This window comes from Calidris pugnax, unplaced genomic scaffold, assembly GCF_001431845.1.
Source record: "Calidris pugnax isolate Ruff unplaced genomic scaffold, ASM143184v1 scaffold27, whole genome shotgun sequence".
Lineage (NCBI taxonomy): Eukaryota > Metazoa > Chordata > Aves > Charadriiformes > Scolopacidae > Calidris > Calidris pugnax.
Genome location: NW_015090893.1, coordinates 10,591,550 through 10,616,582, shown reverse-complemented (window position 1 = coordinate 10,616,582; position 25,033 = coordinate 10,591,550). Strand labels below are relative to the sequence as shown.

Below are 25,033 nucleotides of genomic sequence, written 5' to 3'. Positions count from 1 at the left end.
GAAAAATATATGAACTGGTTTGTTTGGTATTAAGCTGAAGTTAAGAAAACCAGTGCAGATTTATTACACTTCTTGTGATTAAGCACTTCTTTTTGTATTCCAGCTGCAGGAGCACTATTTAAAAAAGAAAAAAAAAGAGAGAGAGAAAAGGAAAGTTGTAAAATGACCTATGAGGCATTAGCTTGAGATTGAATTAGCAGACCTGAAGCACGCAGAAATGTGCAGGACTTGATGGATGCAGTGCATCAGGGGGAGGATGGAGCAAGCACCCAGGTACCCACAAACACACCCCCTCACCCATTCCCTCACCCACCAGGGACTGCGGCACTCGCAGAGCCCGAGCAGGACTGCTCATGCAGCATGCTCACTAGGCTCCCAATCCGAGGAAATATTAAGGATTATGAACAATGTCAAGCACAATGGTAATTCATATTATTTTCTCAATTCCTTTTTCTCTTTCTCTTGACTGAGCTTTGTACAAAATCTCTGTAGTCTCTGTTGCCCAAATACAGAGAAGCAAGTTGCTGCACCCCTCACCATTTGAACCAGACTTATCTCTAGCTCAATTAGAAAACTGTAATTTCCAATAAAGTATCATTAGACCTCTGCTCCTGTCAGGTCTCTGACAGGTCTAACTGGATTTTCCTTAGGAATTAACCACGGTTTGTGGATGATAGCTGAAAGAATTTTCTTTCATTGTCCGCTAGATCATATTAGGAATTACTCGAGGCTTTGGACCACCAGCCGTAAAAATCTGTTTCAGAGTATGGCTGGACTGGAATTGTCACTTATTAGATTTGCAGCATAAACACCGGGAACCGCATGGTGATCCACGCTCTCAAACTAAACAGTATTTACAGCGATAGGCAGGATTTACAATTGGATGACATGATAATAATATATCCTTGTTTACTTCTGTAATTAATGTTCCTAAAGAAAATATCCTGGAGACCTTCCATAAGCAGGATTTATTTCTGTTGATTGAGACTGTAATCAGATGTCCCCATTCAAACTATAATTGGTGTGTTTCATTAAAATGTAATTGAAAACAAGATTTATGTCAATGCTAGGCAATAAATAACAGGATACATTTTTTCTTATTAGTGATGATCTCTTCTGTAAGCTCTCAGAGTACTTACTGCTTTTGTGCTGGGCCATGTACATCATATTTTGACAAAATCACGGCATCTTGGAAAAAGATACTGTACCTTTTCCTATTTTGATTTTAACCTCTCTCTGTGATGTACTCAGGCCATCTCCCTTTTTTGCTCTTTGCTGTTTCATATTAGGTTCACTGTTGTTGCATATTTTGGTTCATTTTGTTGTGAAATGGCATTTCCTTCCAGTAGGAGGGAAATCTAGTGACAAAGGGCAGAGCTCAGGGCAGAGCCTTTGGCTCTTTGGGAGATGACAAGACTTTGCTTGAAATTACGATCAGTTGAGGTTTTCACCAGGTGAGTCCAGACCCAACCCATTATTCCTCATCCCAAACTTTTTCTGTTCCAATACAAGCAAGGGTTGGACAAACTAAGAAAAAAGAAAAAAAGTTTTAAAACATTCTAGAAACAGAAACTAAGCATTGTTTCTTTGCAATTCAGTAAAAGCTAATTAACTTCCAGTTAATAGAGAGAAAAGTATTGTGTTTTCTTCTATGAATAGATATATATATAAGATAACACACAAGTAATGAAGTCAGAAGTAGAAGTCCCTGCAAATGGGTGATCCCATTGATTTCATTGAAACAAGGGAGTTAAAACTGAAAACAAATTTCAACCTGAGATACTGGTTCATTACCAGCAAATTGATGGAGCTCTACGTTTACTTGCTAGCATAATTTACCAATTGTACGAGATGTAAGCAGGCACAGTGGCAACATTGGCTAATTTTATGCTCAATGTGAAATCTTATAGCTGGTCAGATGGATACCATAAGAAATAATTAGAGTCATTAGAAATAATGGGCTTCAGCTGCAGTAATACATGCTCTATTCTCAGTCCAGAGGTTTCTAAGCAAAATTAAATTAACTCATGTTACCACACTGCTGCATCATATGCTCCTCACCTCTTGAGAGTAAACCACTCTTCCCATGTCCATATTGCAAGCAAAGTTTGTGCCCCACACAGAAAAATCCACTGTTGGGGACATGAAATTCAGAAGCTTGAGGCCATTCCTTGTAAAAACAAATATAAAAAAAAAAAGTAATAAATAATTTAAAAGTGGCAGCAATAGGTCCCTAGCTCACATTAACTCCTTTCACTTGTTGAGGATCATTGCCCTACCATGCTGCAGCTGTTGGTACCAGCTACAAGTTACAAGTCCTGCTTGCATCAATACTGGAGCTGGGTAAGCATTTTTGCCCCTGAACTATTCACATTAAACTTTATTCTTTTAAGGGAATTATGTCCACTTTATTGGAAACACGTCAGCAGCCCCTAGCTGCTGGGGGTACTGCCTTCACAACTGTAGTACCCTCTCTTCTCCCCAAATTGACAAGACTGTTCAAAATAGTAAGGAAAAAGATGCATTATCCTGGAGGGGGTGAGGAGAGGGACAAGAGGGAAATATAATCCATGGTACTGGAGTGATTAATGTGACTGTTTATGATGAAGGAAATGAAAACTAGAAATCTGGGTAAGTAATGATCTTTCCACGAGAATGACTTTCACTGAAACCACAATACAAACTCATATGCTGACCTCCTTTAAATTATTGCTGAAGTTTTCAAAGCAAAGCAGGGATGGCAGTGAAAATTCTGCTCCCTTGGTGATTCCCAGGAGCACAGAATTTCTAGTGAATTTCTAGTGATAGCAGGAGAGGGGTTCACTGGGAGATGCAGAGATGCACGCATGCCATCACCTCTCGTTAAAATGTGAGATGCTTCAGTGATAGCTTTGAGTAAAAGGGCTTAAGAGGCACATTTAGCACTGTCCATTAAGCATGGTGAGCTGGAGAAAGGCTTCCCCAGCATACATCATCTCACCCATTGATATGCAGGCCGAGTGTGCTCAGTGGGAGGAACAAGACTAACAGTATTTTTGATGAAGGTAAGAGCCTAATATTGCAGCTTTGGACAGATCAGTTATCCATCTGCCAGCCATCTATCTTTGGCTATGGTACTTACCTGGCCTCAGTTATTACAGTATGTAACCGCTTCACAACCACTAATATATTTATCTTCTCGTCCTCCCCGTGGAGCTGGGAAGTGCTGTTACCTCTGTTGCAGAACTAAGAACTGAGATTAAGGGTCAGATTTGTTATGGCATTTAGGTGCTCAATGGGATTTTCAAAAGTACCTAACACCCGTTGTAATAAGTGGAACCTGGGAACTTTGATAGTTCTGAAAATCCTATAATTTGTGTCTTTTCTTTTAAAATTTTGGGCTTACATGACACCTTGGGATCTGTAGCAGAGGTGTCCATGTTGTGGGTAATCACCCAGACAGAAGACTGTCTTTTCATCCACCTAGTAGGAGACTGTAGGTGGGACAGGAGCAATTTTATGGCAGTATTTTATTTCCGTCCTGAATTTAGCAAGCTGTAACTCTGTGCAGAGCGGTGAATTTACCCTCCTTGCCCAGGGCTGTGAGAGAGGTCAGAAGCTGGTCCTGGAAATACTGGAGCAAAAATAAGCAGCACCCATGGTCAATAAAAGGGCTTATGTGCCAATTGCTGGGATGGAAAATTCAAGAGCAGGAGCAAATAATGAAACAATCTATATTCATGCAGCCACCTTTCCAGCCTACTGCTGTAAGTACGGGCTTACACCTAACCGGGAGATGTGAATCCTACTGAAAGCTCCAGAGTATCACACTGGAAAACAAATGTTGATTTTGAACAAATTATCTGTTCATCGCTAAATCATTTTCTTTCATTATTAGTCTCCAAATTGGTTCTGCTCTGGAAGACAGAATTAGGTCTAAAAGCAGAGTGTCTCTTAAACACTTGCTTCAAATGAAAGTATTCGGTAAACATTACTCAAACCCCCTAGAGCATAAACTCCTCAACTGCTTTCTCTGGCTTTGCATAGATTTTTCAGCTCCTGGTTTAAAGACAGGTGTCTCAGGGATTCATTCAGGATATCAGAAAGTAACCAAATTAAATCCTTTACAATCATATGCCCCTCAGACGGTAAGGAAAATTGTATTAAGACCTTTCTGTACTCGTTTACAGTAGCATAAACTGGGACAAAAGTCCTATGCAAACAGATGGAGTTACACCAATATCGAACATGTAAGAGAGAGAGGAGTCGGACTCCAAGTACAAAACCATGTGGGCTGCAAGCCCAAGTTTCTAGTCATTGGAAGAGCTGCACTTTGCTGTTATAGTGCTTGCACCCATTTCCATAGTTTTAAGGTTCTAAAAAAAAATCCTGGGCTTCAAAATGATGTTTTTAATATTAAAGGGACGGGGTTTGATTAATTCAGCATCTCAGGGAGATTGCAGCTGTGTGAGCTAGTGATGTAGGATGACAGAGTAGGGGTCAGCTCAGCTAACTTACAAAAACACAGGTGGTGCTGCAGGGAGTGGGGTGGGTTATGAAGCAACAGAAAAGCCCCAGTGCTCTGTACTTGTCCCACTTGACACCATGGACTATCAGGAGGTGCTTGAGAGGGTCATTTGTGTCTCCATGAGGCAAGACGCTCTGTAAGGTTTAGGATGTGTCTAATTGCATGGGTTTTCATTAGTGTTTGTAAGATGCTGTTATTCTGCCTGTAGGTTTTCATTGGGTGGAGGAGGGAGGACAATTTAGTCACTTTGTTAGATATGGAATGAGAATAAAACTTTGGGACGATGTTATCTAGTGGACACCCAGGTACTTGGTAGCTTGTTCAAAGCATGAATTTAACTCAGTTTGATGTTACAGGGACCTGTTTGCACAGGGGAAGATGCAGGAGGAGAAGGTCCTTCTTGATCCTTCCCATCATGGGGAGACATTCTCCGATTTCCCAGCTCTCTGCACTCCCCAGTAAAGCACTGGTATGGGACTGGGAGGCTGCTCCGGTACAGGGCAGGAATCGAGAGCTGCTGCTGCTGCAAATGACTGCATTTGCACTGTGGTGTCTGAACACTGTTTTGCACTTAAAAGATTTATTTCTCAGTGGGCAGAAGAGTTACAAGATTAACAGATGAACAAATATATTGAGACAGCCAAGACATCAAAGAAATGGAAGAGTCACTAGGATGTCGGGGAGCTGAGGAGTCACCTGGCCATGGTTCTTAGGAATTATTTTATCCTCAGATTAGCTCAGCTGTCTTGGGGTTTGGACACATCCTCTGGTGAATTTAGCTACAGTGGCTTAAGACATTACTGGTCTCAGCTCTCTGCTTCTCCTCCGGAGGATCCTGCCTTTGGAGCAGATGCAGCAGGAGGGAATGTGTGCCTGCTTCCCAGCCACGGCAGCTCAGATCCTGGGGGTTTAGTGCAAGCACAGCATCCTTCATTTTTTGGGGTAGATACCAGCTTGTGAGCTGCACCACCAAGGATGAGAGTGTCCTATATCCCTGGGCAGAAATCTCCAGGGAGAATGTGGGGCAGACAGCGTGTTAAGCCACCGTAATGAAAGCCACCAGAGTGCATGGGCCAGAGCCCAAGGCGCTGTCTGTGGTTATTTCTACCATAAAGAAATTCTAACAGATATTGGGAAGTCAGCTATTGCAATTGGAAGGTCAGAGGGAATCGTATCCCAGGTAGCGCTATTTAATGTCAATCATTCTTTGCAAGCTTTTTCTCCTCCATGCACTCTGCAATTCGATCAGGAAGAAAAGAAAAAAGTGAGTAGCAGCAGTCTTAACCTTCGGTTCCTCGTACAGGAACCAGCCACGGGGTGATACCAGTGGAGGGATCAGAAGAAGGTTTATGTAAGATGTACCTTCCATGCAGAGAACAAACAAAAAGCAGCTCAGGAAGGTTGTGCAGAGGCTGCTAAGCATGAGACCGTGCTCACTCCTGGGGCTGCCTATGTCTCAGTTCTTCCCTGAAATTTAGATTTAGTTGAGTCAGCCAGGAAATTACGGGTGAGTTTGGGGTCTTGGGGGAAAGGTGTTCAAAAAGCAGCAATATGAAGACACCAACAAGAGGGAAAGTCATAACTTGAAAAGTGCCACACAGAGGGAACCGTGCCTTTTGCTTTATTGAGCTGTTGGCTGCAATAAATACGGCTGAATTCCCTCAGTCTCCTGTAACGTCCCAGTACAGCAGGAGTCCATTTAAGAATACGCTTTGCTTACACAAATGATTATATATGAAGAGCAGAGCAACAGCTGATGTGCCACTGCAGTAATGCAAGCACATCCTAAAAGCTGCCTGAGGAGGCTGGGTGGTTGTGTCCTGCCCTTGTGCTTTGGTTTTGTCAGCACTGCCTGCCCAAAGCTGCCAAAGCAGAGGAGGTTCTGTTCTACCTCCCCTGCCTGCGTCTAGATTTTGGGATGGTACAGTAAACACATGGTGATAAAATCAACTAAGAGGGTATTCCCAAAGAGGAATATCCCTCCCAAAGAGGGAGAATGGCTTTTTATTGTCATTTTCAATATAGAAAGCTATAAGACACTGCATTATAAAGAAAAGACAAGTATAACACAAGACCTATGAATGGGTAACCAGCAAGGAAAACTGAACCTTGTTCTTCTACGTCGTAGAGCATTAACCCCACTTGCCTGAACTAAAAGGTTTGGTTGTGTTAGGTAGTGCTGTAACAGGGTTGCCACATCCCTGTATGGTGTATTCATGGTTAGGAGGGGTTGAAGCACTCGCAGGCTGTGAGCAGTGGAAGGTGAGTGTAGGAGTGGAGACCAGGAATTTGGGGGTCTTCGGCCTTTCTTTTTTTTAACTTATTTCCTTATGCCTTTCCAAACCCTCACATCTTGCATATGAGCAAGTTGAGCATGGAGGAAGCTCCTGCCCCTTGCATCCTGTCCCAGCATTTGCAGCATAGCAAAGTTGATGTGAAATGTTAGCGGATTGCATTTGTGATGTGTTTTACTACACTGTGCATGGATGCTTTCCCCTGGCTAAACCAGATCTGAGCCTTGGCAGGCCCAAAGGTGCTGTGCGAGGGGCAGTCAGCCCGTGCAAGGCGACAGCCTGAGATTAGGTGTGAATATTCAACCCACCGGGCTGTGTAACTCCCCTCTCTGTTACAGACTGGAGTCGCCTACACGCGCGCTGGTGATGGAGGCTCCAAAAGGCATCGAGATCAACGCCGAGGCGGGCAGCTTGAAAGCCACGTGCAGGACAGAGCTCAGGCTGGAATCCAAAGACGGAGAGGTAAGAGAAGGATGTCACACCCTGCAGCACAAACAAACCACGGCACAGATCCCCTGCGGATCCGTAGCCTTCGGAGTTACCAAACCACTCCATTTGGAACACTGGTGTGAAGGCACTGGTGAAGCAGGCCTTCCTAGCCTAGTTTCTGCTAGCAGTGATTGAACACATCATATGCAAACGAGCCTCACTCCGTGGCAAAGGCTGATTCATTATTTTTAAAGTGCCTGGATAATAGCATCTGTTGTTCAGGCAGATTTATGCAGCTGTAAAATACACAGTGCTCCTAAATTCTTTGTTTCCTTGTCACTTTAAAACAAGATTTACTTGGCCACCATAATTAAATCTTTTATCATACATTTTTCTATAAGAAGAGCTTAATTCACCATTATTGATCTGAAAAGCTTTTGTAGCTGATGTTTTCATTTTGGAAAGAAAGGGAACATTAGGAGACACAGGTTGTTACAGTGGGGAAACTTCCAAAGAGGAAGAGAAACTAAAACTGATAACACAGAACCAAAGTAAAATAGGTATTGGGTTAAGCCTCTCCTGGTGTCTCAAAAATACATGCGAGGGGCATCCCATGGCTCCCATCCTGTCCCCTCCACCCGCCACAATCATGGAGGACACCGAAGGAGGAACCCACCAAGAGCCTTGGCAGGAGGAGCTTCACATTGAACGCAAACCCCCTAGCAACAGGGCTCCAACATAAGCTAACATTTTCCTATCTTAGTATCAGGTGTCATAAATAGAATGGAATTTTTATTGCAATTCCTGTTATTTCTAAACATTTGAATTTTAAGACATTCCAAACCCAGACCAGGGGTGTTAACAACCCCCCCCCAAAAATACAAAAAAAGTCCCTACCTAATGTACTACAGTTGAAATCCAAGGCATTTCGCTACTGCAAGCAGTTGACTTAATGTTTTTCACACTGATTTGCTTTTAAAATGCATATATATTGACCTATGTCTTTCAGGAGATTAGATGGTTTGATAGTAAAATGGGAGACTCTCACTGTAATTGCAAGATCAGAGCAAATACTGTCAGTTGCCCTGTAATATTCTGGTGTGCAGGTTATCTTACTCGTTTTCCTATCTTAGTATCAGGTGTCATAAATAGAATGGAATTTTTATTGCAATTCCTGTTATTTCTAAACATTTGAATTTTAAGACATTCCAAACCCAGACCAGGGGTGTTAACAACCCCCCCCCAAAAATACAAAAAAAGTCCCTACCTAATGTACTACAGTTGAAATCCAAGGCATTTCGCTACTGCAAGCAGTTGACTTAATGTTTTTCACACTGATTTGCTTTTAAAATGCATATATATTGACCTATGTCTTTCAGGAGATTAGATGGTTTGATAGTAAAATGGGAGACTCTCACTGTAATTGCAAGATCAGAGCAAATACTGTCAGTTGCCCTGTAATATTCTGGTGTGCAGGTTATCTTACTGTGCTCCTCTTGGTGATGTTAGAGCGCTCCCCTGTAGCTGCCGTGTGTCTAAGAACTGCCACATGATCTGTTTTACAAGGAGGAATTCAGGTCTGTGGCAGCATTTAAGTAAATTTTAATATGAATAAAAGTGTTACATATATACATAAAATACACATAAAAGTCAGTGGTGTGAGCCTGCAAGTGTAACTGGCAATGGGATCGCAGTTGCAGAAGTCCCAGTGGAGGAGTAGAGTCGTTGTGTGGATGTGAACCATACAAACTCCCTCCTCTTGGTGATGTTAGAGCGCTCCCCTGTAGCTGCCGTGTGTCTAAGAACTGCCACATGATCTGTTTTACAAGGAGGAATTCAGGTCTGTGGCAGCATTTAAGTAAATTTTAATATGAATAAAAGTGTTACATATATACATAAAATACACATAAAAGTCAGTGGTGTGAGCCTGCAAGTGTAACTGGCAATGGGATCGCAGTTGCAGAAGTCCCAGTGGAGGAGTAGAGTCGTTGTGTGGATGTGAACCATCCCCACTCCCCACCCTCCAATGTGGTACCTACCTCTGGGCACGGAGAAGCCAAAAACCCACGGTGGGTAGATTAGCAGAAGCAAACTGGAGGTCTGAGGGGCTCATGGTAAAGGCAGATCATACGCTTACCCAGATTTATCAGCCACTCCCATCTCAATACACTCGCCTACCCAGTATTTGCAGCAGCTGAGTTGTCCAAAGGAAGCTTCTTTAAACACAAGATCAAAAAATAACAGCTCTTCAAAAAATAACACCCCAGTGTGTGGGTGTTTATTTTTGTCAAAATTAGGTTGACAGTTGGACAAGATGATCTTTAAGGTCCCTTCCAACCTAGAAGATTCCCTCCCCACCCTCCAATGTGGTACCTACCTCTGGACACGGAGATGCCTTAGAAGCCAAAAACCCACGGTGGGTAGATTAGCAGAAGCAAACTGGAGGTCTTAGGGGGCTCATGGTAAAGGCAGATCATACGCTCACCCAGATTTATCAGCCACTCCCATCTCAATACACTCGCCTACCCAGTATTTGCAGCAGCTGAGTTGTCCAAAGGAAGCTTCTTTAAACACAAGATCAAAAAATAACAGCTCTTCAAAAAATAACACCCCAGTGTGTGGGTGTTTATTTTTGTCAAAATTAGGTTGACAGTTGGACAAGATGATCTTTAAGGTCCCTTCCAACCTAGAAGATTCTGTGATTCTGATTTCACTAATTCTCTCTCTCTTTCTCTCTCTCCCCGCTCTGACTTCAGATAACGTTGAATTCTGCAAAAATCAAACTACCTAACTTGCCTCAAGGATCTTCCTCTTCTGCAGGGTCCAGGCAAAAAATCTACGAGCTCTGTGTGTGTCCCAATGGGAGGTTATTTCTGTCTCAGGCAGGCACTGGCTCGACCTGCCAGATAAATACAAGCGTCTGCCTTTGAGAGACAATTTGAGTGGGGCATCGCAGGCAGCACAAAAGCCAGTTCTGGTCTCACAGATTGCAGCTGCCAACTATTTTTACTAGAACACAGAAAGCCTATCAAAGACTTTTTTTGTGTGTGCGCGCGCGTGTGTGTGAATATATATATATAAAAATATATATATAAAATATATATATATCCTCTGTGTTAAAATGATGTTTCAGTACAAGGAATCCCAGGGTGACCCTGTTACATTTGTGTAGCATTTCTCTTTCCCATACCAAAATTTACTGGTACAATCTGCTGAATTGGACTTGATGCTCCCCTGGACCCTTCTGTATTAATATAGTCTAATGATCACCCCTCGTTTTTTGATCATGTTCTCAGAGCAATGGGATTGCTGGCTGGGCAAGACCCTGGAACCGATGTAGACCCACCAACATACAAAGGGAAGAGAAGCATCTCTGATTATTTTTGCACCATTAAATCAGTGACGTGGAAAAAAACTAACAAAAATACCAACAAAATAGGCAGATGTGCTGTACCATCACCTAGAGTGATCCAAGATACTGGAGGTTAAATTACACTCTTTAATTTTCACCTGATGCATAGCTTCCTTTTGGGAGAGATGGATTGCATTTGGCCAGTAGAAAAGTCCAGACCTTCTTGCTGGGATAATGATGTATTTTTCTGAAGGGGTTTTAGACTTCCCATTCAGATGTGACGCATCAGCTCTAACCCTAACCTAAAGACATCTCTGTGCTAACAGAACTGGGGTTGCATTTAGTTCTTGGAAGGAAAAAAATTGTGAAAGTTGGACAAAACTGAAAAAGCCTGAACCTCCTTATTTAACAGGTGTCCTGGATCACCCTACACACTCTCCATTAGCATCTTTAATTTTGAAAATATTTGGTGTGAAGGTGCGAAGATTTAAGATTTGGACATTGACTATAAATACCTATAGAAACAGAGAAAATTACCTGTTCTACCTGTAGAAACAGAGAAAGTCACACAAATTTGGTGTGTCATGAAACTGCTATGTCAGAATTTTTGTCATCTTTCCTTTCAGGATATGCAGTCCAAGGTCACTTAGATTTGGTGGAGACTGCAAATATCAGAGATGCTGCCAATGAAACAGATGTTTTCAAGGATTTATAAGGATTGTGACAAAGCCAGATTACTGGAAAGCAACGGCTTTGGATGCTGGTTCCTCTAGAATTTGAGACCCAAAAATTCTGTGGTTGAATCTCTTCATGGTGGCATTTTTCCTTATTTTATAGTCTAGGAGTCACTTATGGGCAAGATAAAATGGGAAATCTGATCTGGTAACATTACTTCCACAGTTCAAGTTTTAAAAAATAATGAGAAGAGCCCAGATCATTCAATTCTGACCCATAATTGCATCCACATGCATGCAAAAATCCTTGAAAAACAAATGTACTAATTACTGCAAAAGTGTCCAAGTCGCAGTAAGTCTCACGAGGACAGCAAGGTTTCTAAGCCACTGAGATGCTTTTGAAAATATTACCTCATGTGCAAATATGAGAGATCTGTGGCCATCCCTAGTGATAACTAAGCAAAGCTGGTATTCTTCAAGTGATCATCAAGATCAAATGAAGCTGACAGAAATATTTTGAACTAATTTAGCCCATTCTTTTTTCACAGATTTCCACATATTTTCTTGTGGTCTGGAGAGTACCAGGGTTTGATTTTATTATTTTTTTTAATGAACAATTCTGGCTTAATCCAAAACTGGCTGGACTCAAAGGAAAGATTTCTATGGAGTTTAGATTAGATGTGTTGCTGCCTAACAAAGCAGCAGTCCCATAAAATTTATTTCTGAAAGAGGATTGGATGATCTACCTTTATTTCAGTTATGCCTTCTGATTAATTAACGAATTCAAACTATTTGTTAATGAATGATTCCTGTAATTATAATGTCTTGAGCCAACGTTTGAATGCAAAGGGTCACCCAGGATAACAATTGTATTGGGACACAGGACTATACCATCTCTGTTCAAAGAGGGGAATTGTGCCTATGCCTTAAGTCAATGCACTCAGCAAGGAGAAGCACATCATATTTATCTTGTTATTAAAACTAGTTTATTTGGGGGGAGGGACAGGAGGGTGTCTTGGGAACTGGTTGTGCAACTTAAAACAGATATTAATGAAATGCATAAAGACTGTAGGGGCACCTAGAGTGATACAGACTTTTTTTTTTTTTACCATGTTAAATATAGCAAAATACTGTGTACGTTACCTCTGGGACCACAACCAAAGTCCCATTCATAGTCCTACATTTACTGTGGAGTTTTTTTTCCCTGTTTCATTTAATACTGATCACAAACCTTATAGCAAGCACGGCCCAATGCATAAACAAATCCCGTGTGAGCAGTTGTGAAGACACGTGCAGCAGGACGAGTACCCTGTACAGAAAGTGAGTGGCATTAACTTCCCTACCCCTGAGAGTATTCACACTGGTGAGAAAGGCAAGGACTGCCCCCAATTTCCATCTTCCGCTCCCGAGAGGCTCAGTCCTCATCCCCACGCACCCTCTGGATGCTCTGCTGAGGACTTCCACCCCAACAAATTAATTCTGAGTGGCTGGTTTTCTCAGCTGGGCTTTTGTATGAGGTTATCGCCTTCTTGTGCTCTAAGTGACATCAGCCATTTATTTTGGTATGAATTTCTGTGGGGGAACTGTTAGGGAACCACCTTACACATTTGTGCCATCACTGCAGACGCTTCTCTGAAGTGAACAAAGGGTACCTTAATTAAGTCTAGGCAAAGGAATTCGAGTTGCTTCAATATATTTTACAATCATGTTTCCATATTAAAAAGCGTAAAATTTTATGTGGTGTGGAAAGACAAGGAATTGCTGCTAGAAAGACTGAATCCATATCAAACGACTTGTAAATCATTTGAGCCCCACTTGAGTTTTAAGACAACAGTTTAGGTGATGCTGCCTGCACTTGTGTTGGCCATATGATTAGTCCCCTGCTGTTCAGTGAGTGGTAAACCAGAGAAAACAGGACAAGATCCTGGGGGAAAAATCAGGCATTTTGGTTAAAAAGCAGCATACAAACATATCCAGCTATCTTGCACTTCCCAGTTTGTTATTGGGGTTGTGGAGTGAGGGATTCACCCGTTGGACCAGGCAAATACGTGAGAGTCCCTTTTCCTCCTGCCTTGCCTGGAAATCTCTCACAGCTGCTGTATCTGTAGGGGTTGGGTTTCCCTGAGTCCATTCAAATTGGAGCCTCCTTGGCTGGAATTTCATCCATATGCTCTACTTGCCATGGATAAAATGCCAAAAAATGAACAAGGGTTGGTGTATTTTTTTGTGAATCGGGCCTGGAGTGCAGTTCAATTGAGCATTTGCTCTTTGGGGAGATGGTGTTTATCTCAAACCGGAGTTCAGTTTTACCTCCCGACGCCAAGGCAAGGCTGGGCTGGATTTGTTTCTACTGAGCTCAGTGGAAAAGATGCTGGTGGCTTCACGTCCTGAGCTGGAAGGGGAGCTGGATCGGTGACAATTTAGGGCACTGAGGGCAGTGGATGCCCTGCCAGCCCCTGACCCTTCACTGTGTGCAGGGCTGCATTGCAGCTGGGAGCACTGAAACCCCGGGGAAATGCTGATCAGGGGGCTGTGATACTATGTCAGTGTACCCAAGGCCACCATGAATACTGCAGTATTCATAAATGCAGTTATGTATTGCAACTCTTAACTTCATAGGGCTCCGAGACCTTGTTAAATTTGCTTTAAATACAACGCTTTAGTGAGCAGTCAGGAAAATGACTGTCAGTTCTTACCTGTACCTTATCCATATGTACTGTATGACCCTTCTGCTGGCACAGGTGAGTCAGGATGGTTTTTCTAAAGCAAAAAAGAAGTTGCCATTAGTAAAGCAGAGATCCTAATACTGACTATACAACTGTATCTATTTTCCAAGTTTCTTTGTGGGTTTTTTTTTTGTTGGTTGTTTTTTTTAAATACACTTTTTGAAGTATATTACCCAGTAGTCAGTGAAATGGGTAGCTTAAGAGTACAAAGAAATGTTAACACTAAAGGAAGTCATCAAAAGGGGAAGCCAGTAACTACTAAAATATGTATAAGGCCTCTCCTAGGTATACATTTTTAGAAAACTAAGTATGTGCAGAAGTGATTTGTATTTGGTTATCTCAGTCATGTGCTGTCAAACAGCTGTATTTTAAGAGGATCTTTTTTTTCCTCCTTTAATCATAAACATCACATTGCACAAAAAAGTTTAAGGCATAAGCCTAAAAAAAAAAAATCTGCGATATACAGTATAGCAAAATGATGTATAAATGAAAAAAAAAAACCCTCCCTGGAATTTATTCCATGGTTGAAAAGAGGTTCCTGTGGAATTTGTGAAGATGTCAGGTTAGTTCACACCATACCTAGTTTGCAAATACAGATGTACTTAAAGGAAATTAGCTTTTGTTGTCCTAAGATGTGCACACACACAAATATATATATACACACACACACAAAGTCACATATACTTGTCTACAACAAAAGCCAATTTTCTTTCTATCTGTTGTTATGGCTTTAAGTTTCACATTGCAAAAGAGAGTGAGACAAAGACCAAAGACTTACAAAAATTCATTCCTTCCCTGGTTGCCCTCACACCTGAAATGCATTACCTTTAATGGTGCTTTTTGAAACTGTCAGGAGAAGTACAAGTTTATCGGAAGCTGCATTTGAGAGAGTAAAGTGGCAGGAAGACCACTTTTTGTTAATGGGGAGAAAAGGAAATAATGTGAAACACTTTTAGATGTGTGCAGAGGACAATGTTGCCTAAGTTTGAAATGTGAAGAAATAACCCAGAACGATAAGACATCATCCTGGGCTGAAAGTATAAATAAACTGAGTAAATGCTACTGGCTGTTCACCTACCTGCACTCGAGCGTTAGCAGATCAGGAACTCCAGGAGCTGCTCCATGAAGAAGAGTAACTGTGCCGTAATGATTTCATTTTAAAAGTGCATACAGTAAAAACAAAAAAAAAAGTTAGCGGCTGTGCTCTTTTTTCTATTTTTTTTATGGCTGACATTTTAAATTTTGAAATGTCATCATCCAGCATTCACCCCAGCAAGCGCAGGGCGAGCTCCTGCGAAGCCTTGCCAAGCACTGGATTGGTGCTTTTTGAATGTGAAAATACCAGCCATTTTATGGCCATTGCTGTTGAGGAACGCAATCCTGGCAACGTTTCCGTTTTCCCCATCTTAACCTTTTTCCTCAGTTCTGAAATCGGTCTGTAATATTTAGGTAGCTGGTGTCCTGCGACACACGGGGCTGGCTGTGTGCAGGTGGGCAGCAGCCCCCAAATCCCCACCGTGTCTCTTCTGGGTCTTGCATACCCCCAAAAATCCAAACCTGCATGTAGCAGTGGCACTAAGGTGAAACTGGGGACTTTCGGGTAAATTCTGCACAGCAATTGCTGTGTTTTCACAGCTGGTGTGATTGAGTCTACAGCTGTGAGCAGAGCAGGGTTAAAGACGGACGTGGCACTGATGAGATTATTCAAGCAAGAGTGGAGTGAATTAAACAAGGCAGGTAGGAGGGAGAGGGAAGAAATGGCAAGAGACATCACTCTAATCACAGTAATGCAGCAAACTTCTTTCTCTGTTTACACTATTATACTTTGAATTAATAACCTCCATTTTACTAAATATGGTAGCAATTATGCTTGATCTTTCACGGTGCACAGTGGAATTACTGTCACTGAAACCACTTACAGCTTGGACTGTTCAAGACTGCTAGAGTGTTGTTTCCGTCCACAATAACCACAGTGGCTTGGGGCTTGGATGGAAATTATAGTGAATAGCTTCTATTTAGAAAGCTTTTAAGTCTGCTGTGGTTGAGAAGCCCATGGTTATGCATATACAGCCCCGAGGCTTTATCATTTCAGATCCTCTTGTCCTGCCACTTGTATTGTGCCCTCGTGAAAAGCGACACACTTTCTTAATACTGGAGAAGATGGATATTTAAAGCTGCAGGATTTTTATCTGAAGTGAAGAAGATAATATACTCATAGCGCAGCACCGAGATTTCCCATCCAAGTCACTTTAAACTAGACGTGTGAGTCCCTTAAAAATTAATTTGCTACAAGTGTAATTCCTGCGGGAAAGTTAGCGTTGGTGTCACTCCCAGGAAATGTCTCACCTTATTACAGCGCGAAGCCACGCGGTTGCTGGGATTTTCTGCCCCCGGTTGGTAGCGACAGGCTGCCTCTTCAGAGGAAGCCAGATTTCCTTTGAAGCAACTCGTCTCCATGGATGGAGTTTTCGTTAGTTTTTAACCTTTATTAAAAGATAGGAAGGCTATGTCCACTGTGAAGCAATACGTAATTGTATGTTTGTCTCGCATTTAGTTGGTTTATTCTTTCTGCCAGCAAGAGAAAATATCAGAAAGAGAAATTCGTGCACAAGTTCTCCATTTACATTGTGCTCTGCTACCAAATGCTTTAGATAAAAACATGCAGCCTTAGCTAAACACTCTTTTCTTCTAAGATTAAAAAGGACTCTCTGGAGCCTTTCATCAGGTCCTGCCCAAATGGAAAGTCTCACCATTTCTAACTTATTTGCCATTATAGGAATAGGCCTATTGCAAAGCACAGGTCATGTGCAGCTTTGCATGGAACAGAATTTAAAATTGCATTGTACCATTCAAAAAGCTTAACCACCGATAGGAGATAAAGCGTTCCGAAGCCTGCTACTGCTAAATGCATTATCACTTTCTAAAGCAATGCAGTTTCTTTGGTCTTTTAAAAATTTCCTCATAACAGAGTCCTTGAAACATCTTGAGGCAGGCTTACGTTGGAGAGCAAAAGAATAATTATTTGTGGGTGGTTCTATTTTTATCGAAGGCTGGATCGTAGATGAAAAAAATATTGCTGTTAGAGTTTCTCCCACACTTAGCTGCAAACACCCCCACCCCCCACCACTACAACTAGATTTCTCTGGGGTAGCTGCCTGTAGAGCAGGGACTGAGCTCCTTTGCTAAGCCAGAGCCTGATAACTTTGTCTTCATCTGGGTTCTCCTCTGGGCTTGTGCACTCGGTGTTGGTGCTGTTATTGATGCAGTGGATAATGAAACACGTCCACAGTATTAATGACTTTACTGATGATATGTATCTGCAGTCTAAGTGGTATAAATAACGCTGGTAGTTGCTGGTTGCTGTTCTAACAAGCCTTAGACCAGCTTGAAGGCACCAGCAGTAACTCCAGAAGGTGCAGCTGAGCACCTGCAGGAAGCCTGTGGGGTGGGGGGACCTGAGGGTAGCTTTGCCCTCTCTCGTTTATCTCCATCCCATTGCCAGGTCCTCTTTACTAGAGACAGCAGCAAGGCATGGTGCCTGGCTTGGGAGGCTGGGCTGGAGCAGTGCATCAGCACCATTCACAGCACGGGGATTTGACTCTGGAGCTGGTGTAAATCAGGATTTGGCTCCGTTTAACTCCCTGGTAGCCTACACTGCCTGAGGGTTTGGCCCTCAAGGTTTGTCACCTTCTGTGAAATCAAAAGGAAGAGTTGGGCTGCTCTGTCTAAACCACAGCCTGGATGTTCCTGGGGACAGCCATGGGACACAGACTCCTTGAGCTTCTGGTATTTCCCTGTCACGTGGGCGCAGATAAAAAGCTCAAGATGCTGCCTGCAAATGGAGGCATGTTCATCCAGCTTGGCTCCTCAGCACCACAACAAACCATGCTGGAGTTCAGTTGGTGGTTTCATGGGTTACACATGAAGCAGGAGGTCCCACTGGTAGTAGGACAGGGGTAGGGAGGACTTTCTTGTCCCCTTCTGTGGGTTATCAGAGCGAACACAGAAGTTAGGATGAACACGATCCTGCCCTCGGTCAGCAGAGTAAGAGCACAGCAGAAACCTCAGAAAGAGCAGATTTGAAAAATGATATGTTTGTTGAAGAATGGTTCAGTTGACAGCATTCACACCTGGATTTCTCCCTAGGTCAGGGCTTTTCCTGAGCTGCGATCCAGATCTCAGTCTGGATCTGCCCTATGCAGCAGTTAGGGAATGTGGAAGGGATTGACCTGCTGGATCTGACTCAGATCCCTTTGGGTTTTCGTTTTGGGTATTTTTGCCCACCCCTTATTTCAATTAGTTTCCGTGTGCACGAATGCCAATAGACTTGTCGATATTAACGCAACAAATGCTCCACGTAGGTCGAGCCAACAGCAAAACAACATCGTGCGAGTTGAAGCAAAAGCCCGTTCATCTACAGCAGTAGCGTAAAAGGCATGACCCATGTGCTATAGCAGTTTTCATCTGTGATGGTAAAATACCTTGTCTGACCTCTACTCTGATAACCACCAATGACCTTGATCGTGTAAACAGGACAAAATGAATTTAAAGTCTTACCACAGTTCTCATTAAGAAATTCAGATTTCTTTGGCTTTTTTCTTTTTAATTTATGTATGTGTGTGGTTGTGTGGGAAAATATAAAGCTTTTTTGTATCAAATAACATCAATCCTTGCACACTCTATGCAAAATTTTGTAAGCATTGCAATAATGCTATGAATTACACAAGGAACTATTTTAACTTTATTACACTTTCTGTATAAAAAAAATATTTGTATTTAAATGATTTCAACTGCAATCTTGTAAAATATATTAATAAAATAATGATTGTTAAGAAGGAAAGAGATGTTGAAGGGTTTTTTTTGTTTGAACATGGCAAATATGAGTTAGACCTCAAACTTCCATACGTCTGTGGGATAGGGATAGGATATATCTGCATGTCTGTAGGATACACCAGACTGGGTCCCATTAGTGAGCCATTTCACAGCATCATGTCCCTAAATATGTTCATGCCAAAGATGCTGTAGAGGATGAAATGAGAAGCTCTGTGGCTGGCTGTTGGAAGAAAACCTGTTGTCAGCAAAACAAAAAAGATGTTCCCTTTGGGGAAAGTTGAGCTACCGTCTTGCTTACAGCTTTGTTGAACTTCTCACCCTTGTCCTAGCGTTAGTGTCTCACAGCCAAGAAGTGTCACAGGCACTGAGGTCCCTCTCAGAGATGATCGCTTGCTGGTAGAGGGGATCTGGTGCTGCTTGTGCTCCAAACCAGCGGGACCTTGCCATTTCCCAGGGGGACCAGCTGGGGTTCATGCCTCCAGGAACCAACCCCTACCTGCACACAGCATGGGGAGCATGAAATCAAGTCTGCCTGCAAAGAAACAATGATTTTTTTAAAAAGAAAAAATATATATATAGCAGCATGGACCAACTCACAGAAAGCCTCTTGAAAACCTCTGGCTGCTTTAACGATCCATCAGTTTTATTTTAATTGGCTAACTAATCAGATGCTCCTGGGTGAATCTGCACATGCCAGGCAATCACTTGTGAGGGCATTTTGCAGGAGCTGGGTTTTAAATATGAATTTGTTCGCCCTGGATTTTGTCAGTAAATGAGAGCATTGATTGAGGCTCATTATCTGAACGATAGCAAGAATTCAATCCGGCTGAAAAGACGTGTGTGCCTTCCAAGTGCACAGCGAGTACGAGCCCCGTCCTCGTAGATGAGACCCTGCCAAAATCCAGGCTGTAGGCAGACTTGTTTACCAGTTTGTAGGGGCTACTGTTTACCAGGCTCCAAATAAGTTCAGTCAGTGCCGTTCAGTGGGCACGCACAGCCTTTCTCTCGCCCGCTGCATTTTGGGCAGTTTTTACCAGGCTCCAAATAAGTTCAGTCAGTGCTGTTCAGTGGGCACGCACAGGCTTTCTCTCGCCTGCTGCGTTTTGGGCAGTTTGATTTTTTTATTTTTTTATTTTTTTATTTTTTTTAAAAAAAAGACATCTTTCAGCTGAACTTCAGCTGCAGTTCTTGGCCCGAATTTGGAATTTCTAGCAAACTGACAATGAAATAATTCATTAATTAACCCCCATTAAGAAGCGTGTTGGCAGGAACGGCACCCGCAGGAGACGCAGCTCCATGGGCAGCGCCCAGCGCTGACACGGCAGCTGGAGCCTTCCCAGTCCCAGCAAATTCCTCATCAGCTGCCTGGAAAAGTCTTGCAGTTTAAGCAGTGAGTAGTTATGAAATTCAGCCTCAAGAGCAGCATATTTGCAGCGCCCCCATGTCAGAAATGCAACGTGCTGTACTCAGTAGCAACAATACGTTAACCATTTTTAAAAGCCTGGGAAGATGTAGTTAAAAACAGGCTTTGTCTTTCAAAATTGACTCCTGGGAAAAATTATCAAAATATAAGTTCTTCCCAGGTTTCTTGCCTTTCACTTTTTAAGGATTACTTCCCAACTTTTGCTTTCTTTCCTTTTCACCCCTATAGGTAATTCATTGCTCCGTTATTTTTTTCTCCTAAATAGCAAATAGAAAAGATAAACCAAACAAATAAAAGATTACAAAAGCAGAAAAGAATCACTGAGATTAAATGAGTCCATTTCATACTCTTTAAAATGATAACAGCTTCAACATTTTAAAATTTTATCTGCAGCCAGGTTTTTGTATTTTTCTTCATAGTAGAGACAAGTTGCTGCTGCTGAAGTTCAGTTGTTAAATCAGGGTGGTTATTTTTATTTTTATGAACAGTGTCCAGAAATCAGTGACAAGAAGTATCTGTTTTTAACAGTTTTTCTCCAATGCTGTGACCTTGATTCCTCTCTCCTTAAACTGAACAGAAAAATCATCCTGAATTTAGTGATGAAGGTTCAGACCTAAATAGCTCCAGTGCCAAATGTATCCCAGAGGAAAATTATATGGCCTCATTTAATAGAGAAAAAGCAAGAAGTCTGGCCAGCAGCTAGAACTTGACTCTTTACTGCAGTCATTTCAGAATAAAAAGCAGAGTGTCAGAGTGTGGGTAGCCTTTAAATATTTGATTCACGCTATTGGGCTATTGTAATATACATTACTGATATGAGCTGCACTTTTTAAAATTGGGGTTTGTGAATAACCCTTCACATAACAGCTCTGCTTCAGGCCATCACACAGCTAAGCTTGTGTAACATCAGCTGTGGTATTTTCCCTTTCACACCTACAGGGACATTTTTTTTACCCTACTTCTTAGGCTTTGCTTTCAGTCTCACAAGCTGCACGGCAATGCAGGCAGAGAAACAAGCCCTCTGCCTCCTCGCTGAGGAATGCACGGGACCATCTGCTTTGCTCCATTCAGTGGGTGCATGTAGGGAAAGGAAAAGCACAAAACACCTTTTAAATCTCTGACATAACTTCATTTGGCTTGGTTTTCTGCTCCCCTGGCTGCAGTACACAGCTGCAGGGCAGAGCTGGGGGCAGCCAGGACTCCTGCTGGGGCTGGAACCCTCCTGGGGCTCCTGGTCCCACCTCTCCTTCTTCAACAGCCCTATTCCCCTGCCACTGCCTGACTCAGACTACAAAAATACTTCAAACAACAGCATAATGCACAAGTAGGGGTGTTCTATCTGCATTACCTGGCATGAATGCTACTTACAATTGAGTTTAGCAGCTGAGAGCTCCAAGCCAGCTGAAGGATGCTGAAGATGACTGAGATGGGATTTTACTCATTGAATGTGGGTCTTACATCTGCTTTGCCAGACTGGGGAGATCTAACACCAAAAAAAAAGAGACAAGAAACAGTACATGCACATGCCAAAAAGGGGTGCTGTGTCTCTGCATGGCTGCCAGGCTTAGCCTGGGCCTCCTTCCTTCATCCAACCAACAACTTGTCCCATCTCATGCCCAGAGGGATGATGATTTGATGGAGGCTGCTGCAGTTGGGGTTGCTGCACCATGTCCTGATGGATGCAATACGCTGTGTCCCCAGTGCATTCAGGACCAGGGCAGGGTGATGGGGAAATGCCCAGGACTGAAATAAGCACTGTTTGAGCTGATGTTGGTCCCAAACAGAGCCACATTTACCTTAATACCCCCGCAAACACAACCTGTCTTTGCAAAGCATTTCTGCAAAGCAGCTGACCACCAAATCCAGGGTGATGAAAAACTTCTCATGGCTTTCCAGCATCAGCAGGCTTAGGAATGATAACTGAGTGATTGGGGAGCGCGTGAGAGAGAGAGAGTGTAGTGTGTGTGTGCGTGGGGGTTGGATACATTTCTGAATAATGTGATATTTTTGAGGCAGTTGTAGCAACTCTCAAAAGCATTTGGGTATTTCAATAAACCCCGATCTCCAAAGAGAGTTTTTGCAACACAGTCATCTTGAACCATAATAACTAAATTTGAAAATAGCTATCATCTGCTATAAAGACATTAAAATATCTGTAGTGGAACCATCAGGCTGTAAATGCTATGGGAGCTCTGCACACACACACACACGATTAACAAAGAAAAAAAGAAAGGAGAAACACACTGCCACTTCCAAGAAAACCCACAACCCACCACCTACACGATGAACTTTTAAGCACAGAATGCAACATCCAATGAATTATTTATGAATTAATTTGCAAGGAACAGTTTAGCAGTCAAAGGAAACGTAAACTGGCAGCGCAGCCCTGCCTGGGGTGACGGCAGGGGACACGAGCGCGCTGCTGCTGTGGCAAGGAGACATTTAGCAGTACACGTGATGAGTTGCACACTAAGAAAGTTTTAAGACAAAAATCCAATTCCTGGCCAACACCAGCCTGCTGCACTAACACCCCGACATACCCTGTGACCCCGTTTGCACACTGCAGTGGCACTTGCCATCCCTCATCCAGTGCCAGGTGACAGACACGAGTGCTTTTTGCTCTCCAGATATCTGCGGTGGCTGTAACCCCTCTGGCAGGAGGAGTCACCCACCACCTCCTACCTTCCCCCACCACGCTGTTTTATGCTCAGCTAAAACACAGGTGCAGCGAGCTGCTGCTTAAAGGCTAATGATGGGAACAAAGACATCAGAAGATGTAAAGGCCACATCCTGTTTTTAAATTAATTCTTTATAGCCAGGCTATAAAAGGGGCTCTCCCTGCCCAGCGCTGGTACGGGCTCTGCAGTGAGGGCTCCACAGCAGCAATAGCCTTTAGCATGACATTAAATTAATGCTTTAGTGGGCTTTGGGTTTTTTTTTTTCCTCCTCAGCTGGGAGCCCTGGTCTGACTGTGCTGCTGCAGCCGAGCCCCAGTCCTGATGCTGGCTGTGCTGCGTGCTCTCGGGATCACCGGCTGCTGCGCGCCTCATTTCTCTAACACAAACATGGATCATGGGCATAAACAAACCTGGCTCGGTTCCTGGCAGAACTGAGAATTGCATTCAGCAGCTCCTGGGGCAGGGATGGTGTGGGAGCAAGCAGGAGAACACAGGCAGGAGAAGCTTGAGAGAAACCAAAAGGAGAGCGGGCAGGGCTCTGGGCTGTTCTGGGATTGCTGCACCTACTGCGGCATCACGGCACACGCGGCGCTGGGGTACATTGAGGTCTGCAAATAGAGCAGCAGGACACTCCCTGACACAGGTCCTGGCTTCCCTAGCTCAATCCTAGCAAATACAATGAAGTCTATAACTGCTTTTGGATCTTATTTATTTCTGGAGCAACCCCAGAGTCCTGCTTGGCTCCACTGGGGTGGCTGAGATTGCTGCCCCCCCCCTTAAAGCAGGGTACTGCTGAGCATGGTTTAGCTCACCTCCCACAATGACTTTGATAATGGTGACTCTTTTAAGATATATGCATCTCAGCTACTCTTAACCCTGTCTGTGTCTCTGTCCCCAAGCCCATCGTGGTAGTGCACAGTCCTGCCAGCCATGTGGGGCAGTGCTGTGATGGAAACCCTGTGTCCAGACAGCCAGCCTTTCTCTGTGGGGAGAAGGGGAGCATCACATCCCCTGGTAGGTCTGACTCGCAGCTGTGTAGGCTCTGAATGAGGAGGTGAAGCCATGATAGTTCCCTAAAGCAAGTGAGAACCTGCCTTTGTGCTGTTTTCCACCAGAAAGACTGAAGGTAAAAGCAGGAAGATGCTATGATTGATAGTTCACATCATCTAACCTTAGGAACATTTAAGACATCGTCTCAGTTCAAACTCTGCTGTATAAGCCAAACTTAAGTGTTATTCCTTTTGTTCTTAGTTTTCTCTCTGATTTGATTTTTGGGTCTCTGTAAATGACTGTGATTAGGGAGCTCCATAGAGACAAGACACCCTAACTCTCCCCTCACTGCCATTTTAAGACATACCCACTGCTTTGGTCTTCCCTTCTTCAAGAAGATGATGGGAGACACCAAAAATGACAGCAGGAATATTGAAAGCTCTGCCACCCTAGAGCAAGTTCAAGCACTTCCCACTGAAATCAGTGGGTGCTCTGTCTACATATAGATTGTCACTCCCATTTTTAACAGCCATCTTAAAATGAAAGGCTCAAGGTTTGGCATGATGTGAATGACAGCTTGGATCCAGATTCATCTAAACCATAGGCTGATTTGGCTCAGGAGACTTGATGTGGGCCACTCACTTCCTAAGAAATATGAGATTAAGACCGCCATTAGGGACAAAACAGGAAGGCTAAAAATAAATAAATAATTAGTAAAAATAATCTGAGGGCATCAGAATATTTTCACCCCTGCTTTGCCTGAGAAATGCAGGGAGGGTTATAAGGGCAAGCACCTAGAAGGTAGAGATGGCAGGCAATTCAGGGTAAACAATTCATTCAATAAATTACAATGAATTATTTCCAATTAAAAAAAAAAATTATAAGCTGCTAATTTCCATTAACATTGCATGGCCAATATAAAGTGACCCCTAATTACATCTTAAAGAAGGGCTTGTCTTTTTATGTTTTCATCTCACCACATAAAAAATAATTAGGTGAGGAGCACACTGCCCAGACTGGCCCATCCTGCAGCAGGCAGCCGGCTGAACGCTGTAATGCACATATTATAGCACTTTGGGCTGCAGCACAAATCTGGATGCAACAGGAATAAATGCAGCTTGCTTGGG

At 43.0% G+C, this 25,033-nt stretch overlaps 1 protein-coding gene across 6 annotated transcripts in view; it reads left to right on the top strand.

The window, feature by feature from the left end:
* SGCD (sarcoglycan delta) overlaps nucleotides 1–18,808 on the top strand; it is a 346,594-nt gene extending 327,786 nt beyond the window's left edge. For 3 of the 6 annotated variants that reach the window (XM_014948113.1, XM_014948108.1, XM_014948112.1), the window contains 2 exons: nucleotides 7,140–7,263; nucleotides 9,987–18,808. In XM_014948113.1, the coding sequence (XP_014803599.1) occupies nucleotides 7,140–7,263; nucleotides 9,987–10,160 (298 nt within the window). In that variant the 3' untranslated portion in view covers nucleotides 10,161–18,808. The remainder of the gene's footprint in view (nucleotides 1–7,139; nucleotides 7,264–9,986) is intronic. The other 3 variants (XM_014948110.1, XM_014948109.1, XM_014948111.1) reach the window with 1 other exon arrangement.
* Nucleotides 18,809–25,033: the final 6,225 nt, after the last annotated feature.